General features: G+C 40.5%; 1 protein-coding gene across 3 annotated transcripts; it reads right to left on the reverse strand.

Moving 5' to 3' along the window:
- Window positions 1-8,604: 8,604 nt before the first annotated feature.
- Window positions 8,605-18,194, reverse strand: LOC123154272 (histone-lysine N-methyltransferase CLF). 3 transcript variants are annotated; one of them, XM_044573043.1, is made up of 15 exons: window positions 17,872-18,194; window positions 17,434-17,547; window positions 17,011-17,339; window positions 16,578-16,739; window positions 15,770-15,854; window positions 15,504-15,653; window positions 15,373-15,420; window positions 15,240-15,305; window positions 14,832-15,121; window positions 13,655-14,077; window positions 12,211-12,342; window positions 11,189-11,279; window positions 9,700-9,747; window positions 9,480-9,608; window positions 8,660-9,286 (listed from the first exon to the last, which is right to left on the reverse strand). In XM_044573043.1, the coding sequence occupies exons 3-15, from the start codon at window positions 17,334-17,336 to the stop codon at window positions 8,924-8,926; spliced, it is 2,313 nt and encodes a 770-aa protein (XP_044428978.1). In that variant the 5' UTR covers window positions 17,337-17,339; window positions 17,434-17,547; window positions 17,872-18,194; the 3' UTR covers window positions 8,660-8,923. The 3 variants fall into 3 exon arrangements, with proteins under 3 accessions (XP_044428976.1, XP_044428978.1, XP_044428977.1); XM_044573042.1 differs by having other exon boundaries at window positions 8,661-9,286; window positions 13,655-13,866; window positions 13,984-14,077; window positions 17,434-18,194; XM_044573041.1 differs by having other exon boundaries at window positions 8,605-9,286; window positions 17,434-18,194.
- Between the last annotated feature and the right edge of the window lie 916 nt (window positions 18,195-19,110).

Below are 19,110 nucleotides of genomic sequence, written 5' to 3' on the forward strand. Positions count from 1 at the left end.
CTCGTGCGTGGCCTCCTACTGGATTGATACCTTGGTTCTCAAAAACTGAGAGAAATACTTACGCTGCTCTACTGCATCACCCTTTCCTCTTCAAGGGAAAACCAACGCAGTGCTCAAGAGGTAGCAGATAGCTGATACGTCTCTAATGTATCTATAATTTTTTATTGTTCCATGCTATTATATTATCTGTTTTGGATGTTTTATATGCATTAATATGCTATTTTATATGATTTTTGGGACTAACCTATTAACCTAGAGCCTAGTGCTAGTTCCTGTTTTTTCCTTGTTTTAGAGTTTCGCAGAAAAGGAATACCAAACGGAGTCCAAACAGAATGAAACTTTTGCGATGATTTTTCTTGGACCAAAAGACATCCAGAGGGCTTGGAGTGCACGTCAGGAAAGCCACGAGGCGGCCACAAGGTCGGGAGGTGCGCCCAGGGGGTAGGGTGCGCCCCCACCCTTGTGGGTCCCTCGTGACTCCACCGACCTATTTCTTCCGCCTATATATTCTCAAATATCCCAAAAACTTCCAGGGGAGCCACGAAACCACTTTTCCACCGCCGCAACCTTCTGTACCCGTGAGATCCCATCTAGGGGATTTTTCCGGCGTCCTGCCGGAGGGGGATTCGATCACGGAGGGCTTCTACATCAACACCATTGCCTCTTCGATGAAGCATGAGTAGTTTAGCATAGACCTACGGGTCCATAGCTAGTAGCTAGATGGCTTCTTCTCTCTCTTTGATTCTCAATACAAAGTTCTCCTCTATGTTCTTGGAGATCTATTCGATGTAATACTCTTTTGCGGTGTGTTTGCCGATATCCGATGAACTGTGGATTTATGATCAGCTTATCTATGAATATTATTTGAATCTCCTCTGAATTCTTATATGCATGATTTGATATCTTTGCAAGTCTTGTCGAACTATCGATTTGGTTTGGCCAACTAGATTGGTTTTTCTTGCAATGGGAGAAGTGCTTAGCTTTGGGTTCAATCTTGCGGTGCTCGATCCTAGTGACAGAAGGGAACCGACACGTATTTTATTGTTGCCATCGAGGATAAAAAGATGGGGTTTTCATCATATTGCTTGAGTTTATCCCGTTACATCGTGTCATCTTACTTAATGCGTTACTCTATTCTTATGAACTTAATACTCTAGATGCAGGCGGGAGTCGGTCTACTTGATACAGACGTCCTATATTCATGATCATTGCCTTAGATATCGTCATAACTTTGCGCTTTTCTATCAATTCCTCGGCAGTAATTTGTTCACCCACCATAATATTTTCTATCTTAAGAGAAGCCTCTAGTGAAACGTATGGCCCCCGGGTCTACTTTCCATCATATAAGTTTTAGATCTACAATTTAGTTTCCTATTTACTTTCTTTGCAATCTTTTACTTTCCTTCCATAAACCAAAAATATTACTTTACCGTTTATCCATCTATATCAGATCTCACTTTACAAATAACCGTGAAGGGATTGACAACCCCTTTATCATGTTGGGTGCAAGTTGGTGTTTGTTTGTGCAGGTATTCGGTGGCTTGTGCGTTGTCTCCTACTGGATTGATACATTGGTTCTCAAAACAGAGGGAAATACTTACTCTACTTTGCTGCATCACCATTTCCTCTTCAAGGGAAAAACCCAACGCAAGCTCAAGAGGTAGCAATAGCACACAAGGTATTCCTCTGGTATCCGGGAGTTTCATGACCTCATGGTCGAAGGAATATGTATTTGACATTAAGAAAGCAGTAGCAATAAACTGAACGGTCTTCTGCTAAGCTAACGGATGGGTCTTGTCCATCACATCATTCTCCTAGTGATGTGATCCCGTTATCAAATGTCAACTCATGTCTATGGTTAGGAAACCTTAACCATCTTTGATCAATGAGCTAGTCTAGTAGAGGCTCACTAGGGACACGGTATTTGTTTATGTATTCACATATGTATTTAAGTTTCTGGTCAATACAATTCTAGCATGAATAATAAACCTTTATCATGAATAAGGAAATATAATAATAACAACTTTATTATTGCCTCTACGGCATATGTCCATCAGCATCACCGTGGTGAGCCTCTTGTTCTTATCTTTAAAAAAACCTTACTTGTATGATTTATATAGTTATTTGTATAATTTTCTTACTTGTATTATTGTTTGTTATTATATAGTGCCATGATTTTGATATCAGCCCCCGTCGGCTCTCGTCCGGTCTATGATTCGGATGTGGTATATTATCTTTTATCACTATTTATTTTATTTAGTGTTTATGACAATTATGCCGACCAACTTGACATAGATGTTTTTATCTAGGAGGTATGTGAACCGAAAATTTCAACCGACGCTCTTGTCGAGAGGTTAAATTTAGTTAAAAAGTAAACAATTATTTGAAAGAAAAATTGAAAGGAATTGAAGAAGAGAAGATGAAATTGGAGTTGCATGTTGCCGATGTTGTCGGTCTACACAAGATCCAGATGGATGCAATGCGTTTGAAGATTAGAAAGATTAGAAAATATGTCATTGATAAAGAGGCTTGGTATCATTATGTCGTTGGATCAATTGTTACCTTAGTTACGATTTTGATCGCATTTGTTGTTGCATTTAAATGTTTTACATAGTTGTGTGTTAGCTTCAATGTATGTTTTAGATGCTCTAGATAGTTGTATGTTATTTTATGAGAACTATCTATGAAATTTATGTATTTATTTTTGCAGTAATAACATTTGATCACTACTGTACTATGGACCTGGTTGTAAATTTTATTATCTCTGGTGTTTTTTGTACTATCACAATTGAGAATGAATAGATTGAAAATTTTCTCGCAAAAAAGGACACTTCAAGATCACATGAATGTTTATTAGTCCTGGTGGGAAGGCACTTCGTCGCCACCCGCCATCTTCAAGATTAATATCGTTATTGTCATCATCATGATTTATTTATGGATTAAATCAATTGGAAAATTACGAACTTATCCAATAATAAGTTCACGGTGTGTGTTCATTTAATTATGTAGTTAGTTAGTAATTATTTTCCTTGCAAAAATAAGTTGATTCCTATTCATTCATGAATCACAACACAAATGATAATAATAATAATAATAATCTATCCCTAATAATAAAGCATGGATTGACTCCGTGGGTTCACCGTCACAATACGCTTTCTTCCTGTGAATTTACGCTTTCAGTTTGAATTCTAAGTTTCTAACCAAGGTGGTACTAATTTTTTGTTACTAACTTCTTCTAACCTATTAAAATATTCGTACATAAAGTGGCATCATTACGCTCACCCATCCCGGCTGGGCCATATCGAGCAGCCCATCCGCACTCCAAAATAGGCCCATGCAAGCCTCACATCCTTTGAATCCAGCAGGCCCGGTTGTAATACAAAGGAAACGAGGTAAAAAACATTCAGGTTACCAGAGTTCGAACTCAGGACCTGCAGTTCGTTGCGACCAACCCATCCAGCACACCTTGCGTGTTCAATCCAAAGTTTACTTTCCTACTAAATAGTACCGCCTCGCTGCTTTACATCCAACTCACCCAATTTAAATACGTCTTTGAGTTTTTTTGGGTATTAGGAAGCAGTGAATCATGAGAAAGATATTACAAAAGAAAGAGAGGCTAATTATTACTGCACGCCCATTTAAAAGAGGATTTCCAACGTGATCAAAATAAGGAAGGAAAAAGTAGCTCAGGGAATAAGGAAGGAAAGAGAGACTAATTGGCATTCTATATATGTGATGAGCTATATTATAAACGGGAAAGATAATAGAGGCTAATTCGCATTCTATATATGTGGTCGGCTATAAACGGATCCAAGGAAACATGCAAGAAAGAAATCAAAGGCATCCACCAGGGCCAACCTTTTACACCCATCCGGCCGTGCTCTTAATAATAGATCGCACACACCAATAGAAATAAAAAAAGTTGGCATTCCTAAGGAAACGAGCGGCAGGCACTTCTAAAACATAATACTATAAAACAGTAGACATGAAACATATTTTTGTGGAATTAATGCACTTCTTTGTGAGGAATTAATATGCAAATATACGTACAAGATAATATAGACACTTGGTGCATTGCATCTGAAGTTATATCATGCGTTAATTATTTATTTTATAGCCTCTGTAATCGTGAAATGAGCCTTGGCAAGCTAACTGCTGAGACTGCATGCACGCGAGACGGACAAAGACCAAATTTGCATTTGCATATAGAAGATGGTTGCTGATGGATTGTATTCCTTACACGTAGGCTAGCTGCTGAGAATGCATGCATACGGCTCACAATGGCCTACACAATAAAACGACAAAACGATGGCTTGTGTTGGCTTCATGGTCTTCATCGATTGTAGGTTGCAGTACTGTAAAAGTAAGGAAAATAAAACTGAATATTGCCGCAAGTACGAACTATATTTTTCCTAGATCCACAAACCGTATGATGATTAATTTATCAGGTATGATATCTTTCGTATGCGCTATGTTTAAGCATGACTACAACTAGCAGGCCCTATCTTAACATGTGCAACCGGAACGGTTGAACAGGGCCTCCAAATTCCAGGGATGCCAAAATCAGAGATTGATATTACTAGGTCAAGACATATTGCTCAAAGAAAAACAACTACTGGTCAAGTGATTAGGTGCTAATGGGCTTTTAAGAGCGAAATAAATGAAAAGGACTCGCCCTAAAATACAGGCCAACCTCACGTCTCTCTCTCTCTCTCTGTCTCCCTGTATTTTTGTTTCTCATTCACTGCATGGTTCTTAGTAGAGCGACCCCATCCCATGTAATGCCTGCCATTCATGGTCTCCAAACTTTCACCCCTCTAAAGTTTCTACTGTCATAATTTTTATTCTTTCTGATACATCATTAATTTGGGTAGATTCAAATTTTAAGATAAAATGTGAACTCCCTGAAAAAATATGTAGCACCGCAATAATTTATACAGATATTTTAATTTATATTTTTTAAATATAGGGCCTAATTTTGATTTTGCACAAGGCCCCGAATTTTGAAGGTACGACATCACAACTAGCTTCAGAAGAAAAGTTAGTACATGTCTCCAAACTCCATGGTGTGGACTTTGTTTCAGTTTACAACAATATATATTTATGAGGTAAAATACCATGTTATTTTTTATAAGCACAAATATAATAAGTGGAGCTTATGGCTACACCGGTGCCAAAAAATTGGTCACTCGCAAAGATTAAAAGATAATGCATTGCCAGTTAAAGTAAAGAATTAACACATGCACTTTGATTAATAAATATGGAAAAATGTCCAATAAATTAAAATTAGTAACAGTAATTCAACTATATAATAGACAAATCCAAATGCTCATGTAATGATTTGATTCTTTATTACTGAGGAAATTTATTAATTTTCTTAATAATCTTAAAGTGATTTTGTTAGCCAGCCTAATTTGTTAGTTACATTAAAAGGTCATAAATTTGATGATATGTACTATTAATAATCTTTGTGCTTATTATTAATGATAGGAAGTTATGTTAATAAACATACGGTTAGCAGTATTTGCTTTGCTCTGTACCAAAGCACGGGTGTAGTCTCGGGCACTGCAACCATTGTCGGTGACAGTGGGAAGGAGGACGTCCATTGTCACGGATGGGCGTCATGTTGAGAAAAGGATTTGACCTATGGGGTCTTAAAACAGGAGTGTGCAATTTTTTCTCTCCCGTTGCAACGCACGGGCATTTTTGCTAGTAATAATAATAATATAATAATAATAATAGCACGGATTGACTCCGTGGGTTCACCGTCACAATACGCTTTCTCCCGTGAATTTACGCTTTCAGTTTAAATTTAAAATATATATACACAAGGTGGTACTAATGTTGCCATCAGTATAAATATAATTTCGACAAATTACAATTTTCTGTCCGTCATGGGCTTTGCCCCGCATGGGCCGAGATTATGAGCAGCGCCGTTGCCCTTGCATATGGGCCGAGATTGTAGTGGAGCAGCAGCAAAAATTAGTTGATTTTCATGGTGATCGAACTAATGACCTGCCGTTTCAGCTCAATCTGCACAACCAACTGAGCTAAAGCCATGCATGTGTTAGATTATGAATTGCCTGAAAAATAAGCAGAGCTGCCCCAAGAATCTAAGAAATAAATGACTATCTGCAATTAGAAAGACAAGAATCTAAGGAAGGAATAATGCCAAGGAAAAAAGGCAAATGAAGAAGTTGACTCCACGGGAAGGAAATGATTTAAGTGCAGCTTGATTGCTTTCCTACTTAAAGGCGGAGATGCGGATCTAAAAAAAGTAAGATGCATGCGGGGATAATTATTGTCGCTGATTGCCTTTCTATTTAAAAAGCGGGCATATATATGCATATCACGAAATTAATTAGTAGGAAATCCAACATTAAATTAAATTATTTTATATTTAAACTTTCTGTTATTAATTTGATTTTCAGATAAAATCAAGCTTTTAATTGTATAATTTTGAACAAAAGTTTCTAAGTTTCATAATTTTCTTACTCGGTTCCTGATTTTAGCTCATTTTCCTTTTATTCCCTTTTAGTGAAACTCCGGCAGGCACGACGACAATACATTATGTTTACACTATCATAACAACAATAATTAGAGAGGAAAGTAACCTTTTTTGGCGGGATGAGTAACCATATTTTTGACTTTTTAAGATATGGAGTGTACTAGATTTTTTTTTCAATTTTTTACCTTCCTCTATCGATATAGATATAGAATTTGTCACAGTTGGGCAGAAGAACGGACGCTTTGTCAATGTTGACTAGAAGAAGGTGCGCATCAAGCAAGTTGGTGAAATGAACAAGATCGAACAATTCTCGCTAAATTTGAATCCACACCAAAAGTTTCTCCCGTTGCAACGCACGGGCATCTGTGCTAGTAGTAATAATAATAATAATAATGCTTCCATGCGTGCCTGGGTTTCGAAAGGATTGGAAGAGATGCAGTGTACGCTATGATCAAAATCAGGTGGGCGGTAGAGCTACATGGCTACATATGTATAAACCAGCCTCTCACGGCCCATCAGCGTCGGCATAGTACACCCACCCGCACCGCCACGCTATATCTGCCAACTAGGCCGGCAATGGCCGGCCGGGGTCTCCGCGTCCCCGAAGCCAGCAACCACTTATAAATATACCGCTGCCATTGTTGCGTTCCCAAGATCCAATCACAAGAATCGGAGTTCCTAGGATCCATCGAACCACAACGAGCTCCACGACACTTACTAGAGGCTACTCACACACACACACACACACACACACACACACACAGAGTCAGCTTTCGCCTAGCTAGGTCCGCTGGTCCGATGGAGGGAGGTGGCAGCAAGGTGGGCTCGCCGGAGGACGCCGCGGCGAGGCGGGCGAGGGAGTACCACGAGTGCAGCTTCTGCAACAGAGGCTTCACCAACGCGCAGGCGCTCGGGGGCCACATGAACGTCCACCGCGACGAGCGCCGCCGCCAAGCCGCCGCACCGCCGGCCGACGGCGGCGGCGCGCAGAAGAAAGGTCCCGGGAGCAGCGAGGAGCTGGACTTGGAGCTGAGGCTCTGATGACTGATGATTCATTCACCTGGTGTACCAGCGATCTGGGTTAAGCTATATCTGTACTGATTGATGGGTTAGTAATTAATTCCTCGTTTGCTACTATATCTATATGAGCCTAACGAATCATGCAGAAATGTCTGTATGATCAGGACGTCCAAATCCTTCTTTTATTTTTCGTGTAAAAATACGTGTGGGCGTGGACATATATATATGTGGTGCATCTACATATATTATATAGTCTATACGTACATATATATAGAAATTAGGAAGGTACAATATGCACATATGATTTTCCTCTCCTCTCCAATAGTATGGAAATGGAGCTGTGTGTGCTACATAGCTAAAGAAATTCTTAAGAGGAATGTTATCGATGCTTGGACAAATTGATCCGCTAGAACTATATATCATCTGATTACTACATGCAGCATTGTGAAGAATTATCACGCAACTTATTATTTGATCCAAGACTAACCGTGTGTCATGTATGTTGTCCATCACTTCGTTGATGATATAATCTGTTCGTAGATTGAAGCTATCTCAAACTGATCACATGATTTAAGAATTACAGCATATAAACTTCCCCGCAAAAATGATATAAGAATCGAAGCATATAAACTTTGACCATACAACAGAAGAAATCTAGAAATACTTCGGCATCCAAACTACAAACTCTTCGATTAAGAGCTAGCATAATTTACTACGGAGTGCTCCAATTAATCTGTTACTGTAACAGATTAATTGGAGCAGTCTACGAGAGGCGAAAACCTGCCTGAACCTTTTCATCAGACCACACCAACTCTCTCCAGGCTGACTTTGACCCTCCATCAAATTTACCACAAGTGAGATGGCAACTCAGCATACGAGTATATCTGATGGACGGCCCTTGCATCTTGATTGCCAAACCAGCAACAGCAAGCCATGATGACAGGGCGTGTTGCTCGAACGACAAATCCCTCGCAACGACCATCATCTCGCCTGGATCAGCATGTGCGGTCTGGGAAGTGCAAATGCACCAACAAAGGCAAAAAAAAACTCGCTGTGCAGGGCACAGATCACAACATACATTGAACATAGTTATTCAATTAAACCAACGGCACAGCATGATCGCCGGCCACCGAAACTGATACAGCGTCCGGTGCAGTTTCCAGCCAAATAGACCGGATGCCCGCAACACCACTGACCCCAATCACCGCTACGGCGTGGGCACCTTATTACAAGCCCTAGGGCTGAATAAAACCCGACACTTATTAAATGGTTCATGCTCCATCCACAAGGAGTGCTGATAAAGGTGCCAACGAATGTCAAAGTTCAAAATAAAGGTGCTGAGGTAGCTTCTGAATTTCAGCCCCGTGACAAAAAGAATCAACCAATGGTATTTCTTCACCGGGCATGCTTCCTCGGTCGCCCTCTGGAAGACTTCCGAGGCCTCTTTGCTCGTCCGCTGGAAGATTGCCCGGGGTCTTTCGCTCCAGGAGCATCAGCCTTCTTTGCGCTTCCACTGGAAGATTGACCGGGGTCTTTCGCTCCAGTGGCATCATCAGCCTTCAGAGCCCACGCTGGTGCTTCGTCAGGCGCGTAATGGTAATCATAAAAAATCTCCGTGCCTGCATTAATCCGCTCTTTGGCGAATATGCCCACCCTATGGTCGCCTACTACAAACATAACCTTGGCATAGCAATTCGGATCAGGGGAATGGTTGGCAAACTTCAGCTTGTTGCCCATCCTGAAGGCATCGAGAACAAACTGCATCCAAAGAGTATGCATAAGCAACAGCTAGCGTCTGGATCAGATATAGAATACAGGTTTTTGAATAAACCGAGCTGAGAAGGAGAATAACTCAGCTCATGTAAAAGCACTATAGCTAAATCTAGTGATCAGTCCCACATGTAACCGTGAATGTTTGCATACTGTAACTGGTATATTTCTGCACACGTACCTCAGTATTTAAGTTGAAAAGGAATGATGAATTATCACGGTCATATCTCTGTCCACGCTTGGCTGCTTCCCTATGAGAAATAAGCTCCCCAGTGTACTCCCCAAGACAGTCATCCTTGCCAACAGTATTCTGAAGATTGTGGAAAAGATATTCATGCTTGCCAACATTATTCTGGGGTACTGGAAAAGAATGGTGAAGAGGATGAAAGGAGCAGTTTTACCTTAACGAATGCTCCCCATCCAGAAACATCAGATCTCCCAAGTACAACCTGAAACAAAAGTCACACTAATTCAATACCATCAACAGGCCTAAAAATATGTTTTTTTTTGTTCGAAAGAGGGGCAGGACATTCTAAAAGAAAGTGAGTATTTTATTTCCCTAAGAAAAGTGAATATTTCATAGGGAGGCATGTGTTTTACCGGGTATCCGATGTGTTGTGTCACAACATTAAGTCAATCGTGAACATAAAAATGCAGTTTGCCTCCAATATCTGTTAATGCCTTTTTTTTAAACAAAGGTGGCATTATCCAATTTTCTTTTTCCTTTATTTCAGAAGAAAAAATGCTGTTCTGAAAGGCTACTAATTAAACTTCAATTGATGGTAAGAATAGTTTTTGCTGAAAAAAGTGTCTGGCTTGAATCAAGTTCACGGTATCAGTTTGTTTTAGTATCCTAATTGGCTCATAGCTGGCTCGGAAAACTTACGTTGCACGGATACTTCAGAACGTTGCACGGATACTTCAGAAAGTGCGCGTATCAAGCCGGATACTGCCCCGATACAGCCCGATACGTATCCCGTACGTATCCTGTGATTTATCGATTTAAAAAAATATTTGATACATCTAGGATACCTCTGGGATACGTTTTGGATACAACAACCCCTTCGTTCGGCGTGAAAAACTCCTATTTTCTTTCTAAACTTCTGTGATGTGAACTCCTGTTTTATTTGTGAATTGGTTGTGAACTCTTGTTTTCATTTGTGGCCTGGTTTGTAGTATGAAAACTTGAACCTAAATTATGCTATTATCTATCTATGCGACTATGTGCGTGTGAATGAGATGTGAGAATTGCGAATGTGATTACCATATTTGTTAAGCAATTATGTCGAACCATCAACATCGTCCATCGAAGGAAGAATGGATTAACCGAAGATATTCAGAATTTTGTTAAGCAATTGTGTCAATAAAACAGTACGCTTCCTACCAAAATCTCATTATTTTTTTCATATTTTTAATAATTAATATGTATATACAAATGTATCCCCATATCCTAGTTTTTAGAAAATTGCCTTATCGGGCGTATCCCCGTATCGTGAACCCGATACGTATCTAAGAATCCATGCAACGTAGCAGAAAACCCATAACCAAGAAAAACCATCGCCCATAAGGAATTAGTTCCTAAAGGGCCTATATGGGATACCGGCTTCAACACTAACGAGAGGTAGCTCAAAAGAGATCTAACACTTAAATCATGTTTAAATAGCATATAGCAATTCAGACCATGGTCTGGTGAAACTATCTATAAGTACAACTGTGTAATGGATTGGACATTTGAGCCTGCAGTTATGCACACAAAGTATCTTCTGTCCTTATCTTTATCTTCAGTTTAGTAAGGGATGGGATGAGAAATCATCAATCAAGTATCGACTCAAAGAAATTATAAACAAGATGTCCACAGCATCTGATAAGCATAAGTGCATTGTTGTTTACCTTTTGTTGTTGTCTAAGAAGCAGTTTCATGTTCTGGCATCCATAATTATCACCTCTTTGGTTGGGGACTCCCAATGAACCATCACCACACCTGTAGGTTAGAAAAGGAACAGTTCAATGTTGTTCTAAAAAACTTATGAAGCAAACCACTTCCACAAGGCACTAATGGAACACCCTGTTAAGCAGGACTGGATAACTCTGACGGCCAGTTCTTTTGGGTAGCTTAAAAAATAAGCTGCCTCTCCCCAGCTTAAAAAATAAGCCGCGCCCTAAATTTGTTGAGGCTTCTAAATTAATTATCCCATAACTAGTTCAGAAGCCCCAATGAATGAGAGAGGCGGCTTATGGGGAAAGCTGGGGAGGAGGCACCTTATTTTTTAAGCCGCCAAAAGAACTGGCCCTTCATACATCTGAGATTGCTTTCAAAAATAAGTTACTCAAGTGAAGTTGCTGTCCAAGATTTGCTGCTTAACTCCATATACATGCATAACAAATTAACAATTGAAGTAAACTACAAAGTCAGAAGATTTCCCATCATTGACATGATTTCAGAAAGTAACTTTCGGAGTTCAGGTAAATACCCATCGCAAATAAGATATTGTTCTAATTTATTTACACAGTATATCATTACGTCAGATTTTAGCAGAGTTAAACAAAGTGCATAAACAAATGGGAAACAGATATGTTTTCACCCCCTTTAAACAATGCACTGGTACACATGAGCATTCAATTAACTATGCTAGCAAATGGGCAACATCATATCAAATTAATAGGCATGATGATTGTCGGCTATGGCTGATGGCTACAAATTTATTTTATTAACTTAAATTCAGTCCCATTGTTTAAGCTTTAGTTGCAGAAATGAGTATCTTGAGATAAAAAAATTAGAATGGTAATTTTGAACTACTTTGGTGCAGGTTGGATCATAGAGTGCAAAGAACAAAAATCACAAGTCTGTCTAAACAGATCATTAAAAATTAACTACACAATCTTTCAAAGGTTCCCCAGTTGCAGATACATACCCTACCCCACAGTTTCTGCACACATCAGGATCACATTCCCTGTCAGCAGCAAAGCATGGGCACTGGCGGTTGCGACACTGAGCCTTTGCACACTTACAACCTCGAAAACGATTCTTGCATGCTTTCGGACACCTGGAATGCAAGGAGCATAAAATTCCACACAACAGATAACAATCTCTAAATGATGACATAAGGATGAGGATATCAAATTGTTTGCATGCTACCGTATGTGTGTTCATCCGTCTTTACAGCTCATTACAATAAAAAATGGAATTTCTCAAATGAAGTAATAATAACAAATTATCGAGGACCTAAGAGTAGTGCTCCCTCCGATCCATATTAGTTGTTGCTCAAACGTATGTATCTAGCACTGAAATACGTCTAGATACATCCGTTTCAGCGACAATTAATACGAATAGGAGGGAGTATTTGATTTCATTCTCTTCTGAGAGTTGATCCATCTATTATGCAGCATCGTAAAATCTTTTTTGAATTCTTAGATATTCTCTATAAAGAGTTCAAGGATGGTAACGAGTCATGAGACAGTAACTCAACTACACAGTATTCATTCGGTATATTAAACAATATAACAGGAAGTTAAAGCAAACTACATCTATAAATATAAGATACATCAGCAATGGTATTGATATCCAGGAGGACAGGCAGCCTCAGTTCACCTACAATAGGACTAACCAAGCATAATCTCTACTATTAAAGTGGAGTCTGCGGTCGTGATGGTACGTCGTGGTCTGGTTTGGTTTCATAAGTTTGTTGGTTTCACGTTAATTATGGAGAGTATCATTCTTTGGACGAGAGGATCACATTAATTATGGAGAGTATCATTCTTTGAACGGGAGGATTAGGTTAATTATGGAAAGTATCATCGAGCGCTGGACGGGAAGATCACGTTAATTATAGAGTACCATTCTTTGGTTGGGGGGATCACATTACTTATGGAGAGTATCATTCTTTAGACATGAGGATCATGTTAATTATGAAAGTTCATTGAGCATCGGACGGGAGGATAACTAGAATATGTATCCCCCCGTTGCAATGCCCGCAGTGGCGGAGCTACACACACATAACTGGGCGAGCCAAAAATGGCTAGATTAAGATATACACCTAAAAATTTGCACCCAGGAACGAAAATTAGCATCACTCTACACTGAATTCTTGTTTGGTTGGGCGGGCCATGGCCTTGTTTGGCCTTGCCGTAGCTCCGCCACTGAATGCCCGGGCAATTAGCTAGCCTAAACAAAGGATGAGTACCAAACCAAGCCACACTGCAGCAGACGGCAAACAATATTTCTGGTACCAGCCAAAGTAGATTAGACCATGGGAGAGATCAGCGATACATAGAAGAAAAATATATCTATATACTTCAAATGCATAGAAACTTAAGCATAATGATGCAAAATTTTGTAAAGGAACACAATTAACTCACACACAGAATTTCTCACAGCTTGTATAATTTTCCCGACATGGACACTGTTTCCCACATGCAGATTGACAACCACATGGATTGTAATGCTGACGAAGCTCACCCTTCCTTGCTGCAATCCTTTTCGTTATGAGAGGGTAGACTGCAGATCTTGAGATATGCTTCACCTTTCCTTGCTTTCTAGGACGCCGTGAACCCAGGCCCAACTCATGCCCCTGTGATGTCAACATTGGCAGCACTAACATAAGATACCACCCGGGTGAAAATATAGAGAGTAAACTGAAACCTACTTTTATGAATCCTTTAACAAGAGAAAGAACACCGCTAAAAACCTCAGATGTGCTGCTGTTCTCAATATAATTCATATACTGAAAAACATCACTGCATGATTTCTCTCCATCAAGAAGGTTCCGAGCAATTAAACAACTGCATGAAAAGAAACCCACAGGTTCAGTCTTATGACTATTAAGTCCAGAAAGCAGGGTAACCCTATGACTACAATAATGATAATGGAGAATGATGATTCGGCCCCCGGAGTTAGTAAAATCCCAAGAATAACTTCCGACTGTCAACAATCCAAGAAAAGAAGACAGATGCAAGTGACATGTGCTTGCAAATCTTCATGGAAAATGAGTAGTTTTGCGCCCTATCAAAAAAAATCAGTGCCCTAAAAAATATAAGTGGTAGTGGGACTGTGGAGCTAAAATTTTAAAATTAAATCATTAGTGGAAATATTTTTGTAGTTATGTTTCTAAGCCGATGGTCATAGTCCATGCAACTTCCAATAACAAGAATTTTTAAACATTCCATTCTCCAACGTTTTTCCAATCCCCACTACAGCTTCACACGTCTAGGATGATGATGAGGTAAGTAGAAGGCATGAAGAATTATGGATAAACATTACTCATTAAGGATCCATGATCAAAATCTTCCAAATGGCGGAGCATAACCCTTCACACATAACCTTACTTAGTTCAGAATTATGTTGACAGGTTATTCAAAGCTACATAGGAACTTTGACCTGACTGGTTGTATAATACTCCCTCCGTAAAGAAATATAAGAGCGTTTAGATCACTGAAGTAGTGACCTAAACACTCTTATATTTCTTTACAGAGGGAGTAGTAACACACTAACATTAAGTTCAAGGTATAAATTCAGTCATGAGGAGAAAGGTCCAACCTGTTCCTTCCAAAAATCTCCACACCTTTAACTAGAAGCTCTTGCTCAATCACCATCCAGGATACAAGATTGTCTTCTTGCCTGCATATATTCTTATCGACTAATTCTTCCTTCCTCGAACTATCATGACCATCTGTTGCTGAATGCTCATTATTTGTTTCCACCATCAAATAATTACGATCTTCCACTAAAGCTGAGTTATTCTCCATTTGATGTGCATCCTTCTTCCAAGAACTTGTGCTTGGGGAATTATGTTGTGAGTATGCAACTGAATCTTTGTGTTTGGTGGCCTGTCAATATATGGTTTGAGAACAGTATCAATGCAAGTCGATGCTTATTTTTCATAATCAAAATTGTCAGAGAAGACAAGCAGCTTTTCAGAAGTCATATACACCATAAAATACGAACCAGTTTATAACAATGACTACCACATGGTCCATCATCCATGCTGTCCCAAGGTGATTGCTTTTCTGCCTGTATGAAGAAGGCACAAATAAGAAAAAACACGTAATTTTGGAAATAATTCTGGAACAAAACTTACAGGAAATATTAAATCTTGAGAACACCCATGTAGTTTGCAATAAAAAACCTGCCAATGTCACGATGAGAAGAATATTCATCAGCAACAAGAGGCATTACATATATCACATGATGATTGATAGATGAGCATACTAGGCATCGCCGACAAAAGAGATTATCGAAGGAATCCAATGCTGCAGCCAAATCTTTATCGTGGTAGATATCTTTCAGTTTGGCATTAAGTTTGGGCACTTCTTTGGAAGAACCTTCAGTATTCTCTCCTTGTAAGATCTCATATCTGGCCTGTAAAAATAGGGCTATGTGTGTTATTGTCAATGGTGAAAATGTAAATTGGAAAAGGAAAAGCCCAAATGGCCAGAATGCTATTGAGATTAACTGACTATGAAGAGAAAGCTAACCTTTATATCACCAGCAGTCTTCTCAAAACATTGAGCTAGGGTCTCCAGCACTTCATCAGACATGCCACATCCGTCAATGGTCATCCTAACATGAAAGTAGAGGAGGAACATAAATTATTACACCAGAACATCAAAATGCCCAGCGAGAGAAAGACATCTTATAGCAGAAGCCAAAATATATTGTTGATCTATCAAGTTTAAGAAAGATGTAAACTCATCAACAGACTACTCAGATTAGAGGTAGACAGTGTAAACTCGATAATTTTGTTCCTGAACAATATGGTAAAAGCAAATCCTGCACCCAGTTTGGATAAAACTCAATAACCTTACTTTTCTGGGGGTCCAAGCTAGGCTAGTTTGATTATGTTCCCACAATGAAAAATAATTAGACAGCAGCAGCAACAGAAGAGACCCTAGGTAGAAAAGTAAAAAAGCCACACATGTGTAACTTATTGCTATTGAAGTTCTCTACTACATGAAAATGAAGTGGACCTATGCATGCCACAATAATTACATAAGTGATATTTTGTATTTGCACTACTTTCATACTACTGTATAAATCTTGATATATTATGTCTTGTGAAATAAAGTTGTGACAATCTTTAAATTTAAAGTAAAGTGTGTGCAATCAATAAAGGAAAATACGACAAACTTATTGCTTTAAAGAAAAGTAAGTGCAATAGCGATCATTCAAAAAACTGTGATTCTTAAACCATAGCAGATGTCAGTCACAAATAAGTACAGAAGTTAAACCTAGGTAAGGTAAAGTAATGCAAAAGAAAACAATGGAAACCCCAAGTTTGTTTACCGAATAAAACAATCTTCAGAGCTTTTGAATTCCCTTTTCTCCTCTTCATCCTCAACAACTTCATCTTCACTATCACTGAACATTAAAGCTTTACCACAATCTGCATTATAGTAAATATTTTGTCGATGAAATGCAGATTGGTCTTCGGTCATCCTCTGGTTCCTGCATGAAACCCCCAGAAATCTTTTGTCTCAGAAACAGTACGAGACCTTACTCTTGCAAAAGGAGAAAAGTAAAACTCTTATGTACAAAATATACTATTAAAATCCCTATCAGCAAACACTTCCATTCAAAGCATGCCCTCAATCTAATCATAAGCTGTTGCTGCTGCTCTCTACCTCAACCGTGCAGTAGCAACACACAGAGATTCAATATTTAATACATCTGCATCAGTTTTGGGGAGGTTGGGAAGTGCTTGTGATACGAAACAGACCTGTCCAAAAACACCCATGTTGTATAAGGTGGAAGGCCTGACACTGTTGGTAGTTCAATTGGCTTATTAGCATTCTTTGCAGTGAGAATTCCACCCAAAGTAGCAGTCAATGTGCCATACGGACTATCTTCTTGAGAACTGCCACCATCTTTCTCAGCAAGGCACAGTTCAAGACCAAGCGTTGAGCACGACACATCGTCTTGCCTAGGTGTCAGCAGATTCGTGGCTAAACCTGTACCATCCAATGCACTCATTTGCCAGATTGTTGAAGAACCGCGATTGCTCTGCATAATGGTGCTGAGCTTAATCTTGTTATTCTCTACCATATCCTGGAAAAAAAATTATAACAACCAGACAAATGACACCAGGAATATCTGATTAATAAATGCGTAGGGGAGTACAGAATGTGTGGTTTCAAAGCACCTTAATCTCAGCAGAACGAAGTGTCGCGAACTCATTCTTCAACGAGTTAACATAAGTTGAAACGGAGACCTCTCCTAATTCTCCATCCGGTATAGCCTCATCATCCTGAGGAACCTGCATCTACAGTAACTTCATCAACACATGCGTAACACACTCACACAGAGCCGAAAAGAGAGGCGATATTAGACCCCAACCATTAGTTCCACTCAACATTACAGGGGGTCAGGATTCAGGACACAATGCACAACAGAAATGTGGATTCCACTTTGCAGATAACTCCCAGCTGCTAAGCACAGTAGTGAACTGGGGCATATGATCAGGTACCAACGTTATAAACTGAACTCATAATTTGCTAAGCAAAACTCCAATGGCAGCTCCTGAATTCGAGAGAGGGGGAATACAGGATTAACAACACCCTAAAAAACGAAATTTGAGCACCTCGGCGGCGGCGGCGATGCGCGTTGCAGGCGGAGGGGTTTGGGGCCGTGAGGCGTCCGCGCCGACGGCGAGCTACGGTGCGGCGGCAGCTCTAGCCTCTAGGGCACAGAGAAGGATTGGGGATTCGGCGGCCGCATTGGGTCGGAGCGTCGAATTGCAGCCTACACCACTAGGTCTCTCCGGGCCGGACCCCGAGCGGCCGGCGGTTGGCGCCGAGAACCTGTATGTGGCGGCGGCGGCCATCAGACCGGACGCTGAGATGCTCTGCGGCGGGGACAGCGTGCCCTCGGCGGAGCGCGGCGGCGGGGTGGTGTATTTTTCAACCTTTTGTGCCGAGCGCACAAACGAGACAAAACTCTCCTAAAAAAGAAAAAAACAAGAAAATAGGAAAAACACAAACGAGACAAAATTGTACAAATTGTACACTGATTAAAAGCATCTTTAACAGAAACCGTAAACTCGCGCCCGGAAAAGGCCTTTACAGGCCGCGCAAAATGTGGTTTTTGGGTTAATTTTGCCTCGCGCAAAATAGACCATTCAAACGGCACCCGTAAAACCGAATATTCTCCACCGCAAACGGATATTCCTTGGGTCGTCTTCTACAATCGTTTTCTTGTTCCTCTGATCGCTCAGCCGGCTGCCCGTCATCCTCCCCCGCCGCCCCCGACCCCTCCCCCCCCCCCCCCCCCGTCCGTCGTTCCCCGCCGCTCCTGGCCCCGCCACTACCCCGACCTAGGCCGCGAGGAGCCGCGGGAGGCCAGCCCGATCCAAGCGGCCGACATGAATGACCATGGCAGAAACGATGGAGAAGGGCTGAAAGGGTTGCTGCGATACAAATACGAGAGGAGAAAGTAAAGGAATTAGATTGGGACCTCACCAGATGGACCTGTGTGTGGTTGGACACGACGGAGAAGGACCGGATGCGATGAATTTCGCCAGATCCTGGACTTCGGTGTCGGTCCGGTGACATTTGGGGCAAGAAATCTACCCACAACCAGCGTTGACCGGTATATGGGGCACCCTCAGTTTGGCCTCCGAGCCTTTAAATACAAGGGTCTCGGGTTGCAAAAAGCTAGTTCAAGATCAGTCTCCGTCAAACAGAGTCGTCAAGAACGTCTATGAGGTATTTTGACTTAATAGGAAGTAGGCATCTCATTCATAGGCAAGAGCAGGCCGGCCTGAAGGCATGAACTGAAGGCATTAAATGGCTTTTAAGGATTCGGTGTTGTGGGTTTTTGA

The sequence above is a fragment of the Triticum aestivum genome, chromosome 7A (assembly GCF_018294505.1).
Source record: "Triticum aestivum cultivar Chinese Spring chromosome 7A, IWGSC CS RefSeq v2.1, whole genome shotgun sequence".
NCBI lineage: Eukaryota > Viridiplantae > Streptophyta > Magnoliopsida > Poales > Poaceae > Triticum > Triticum aestivum.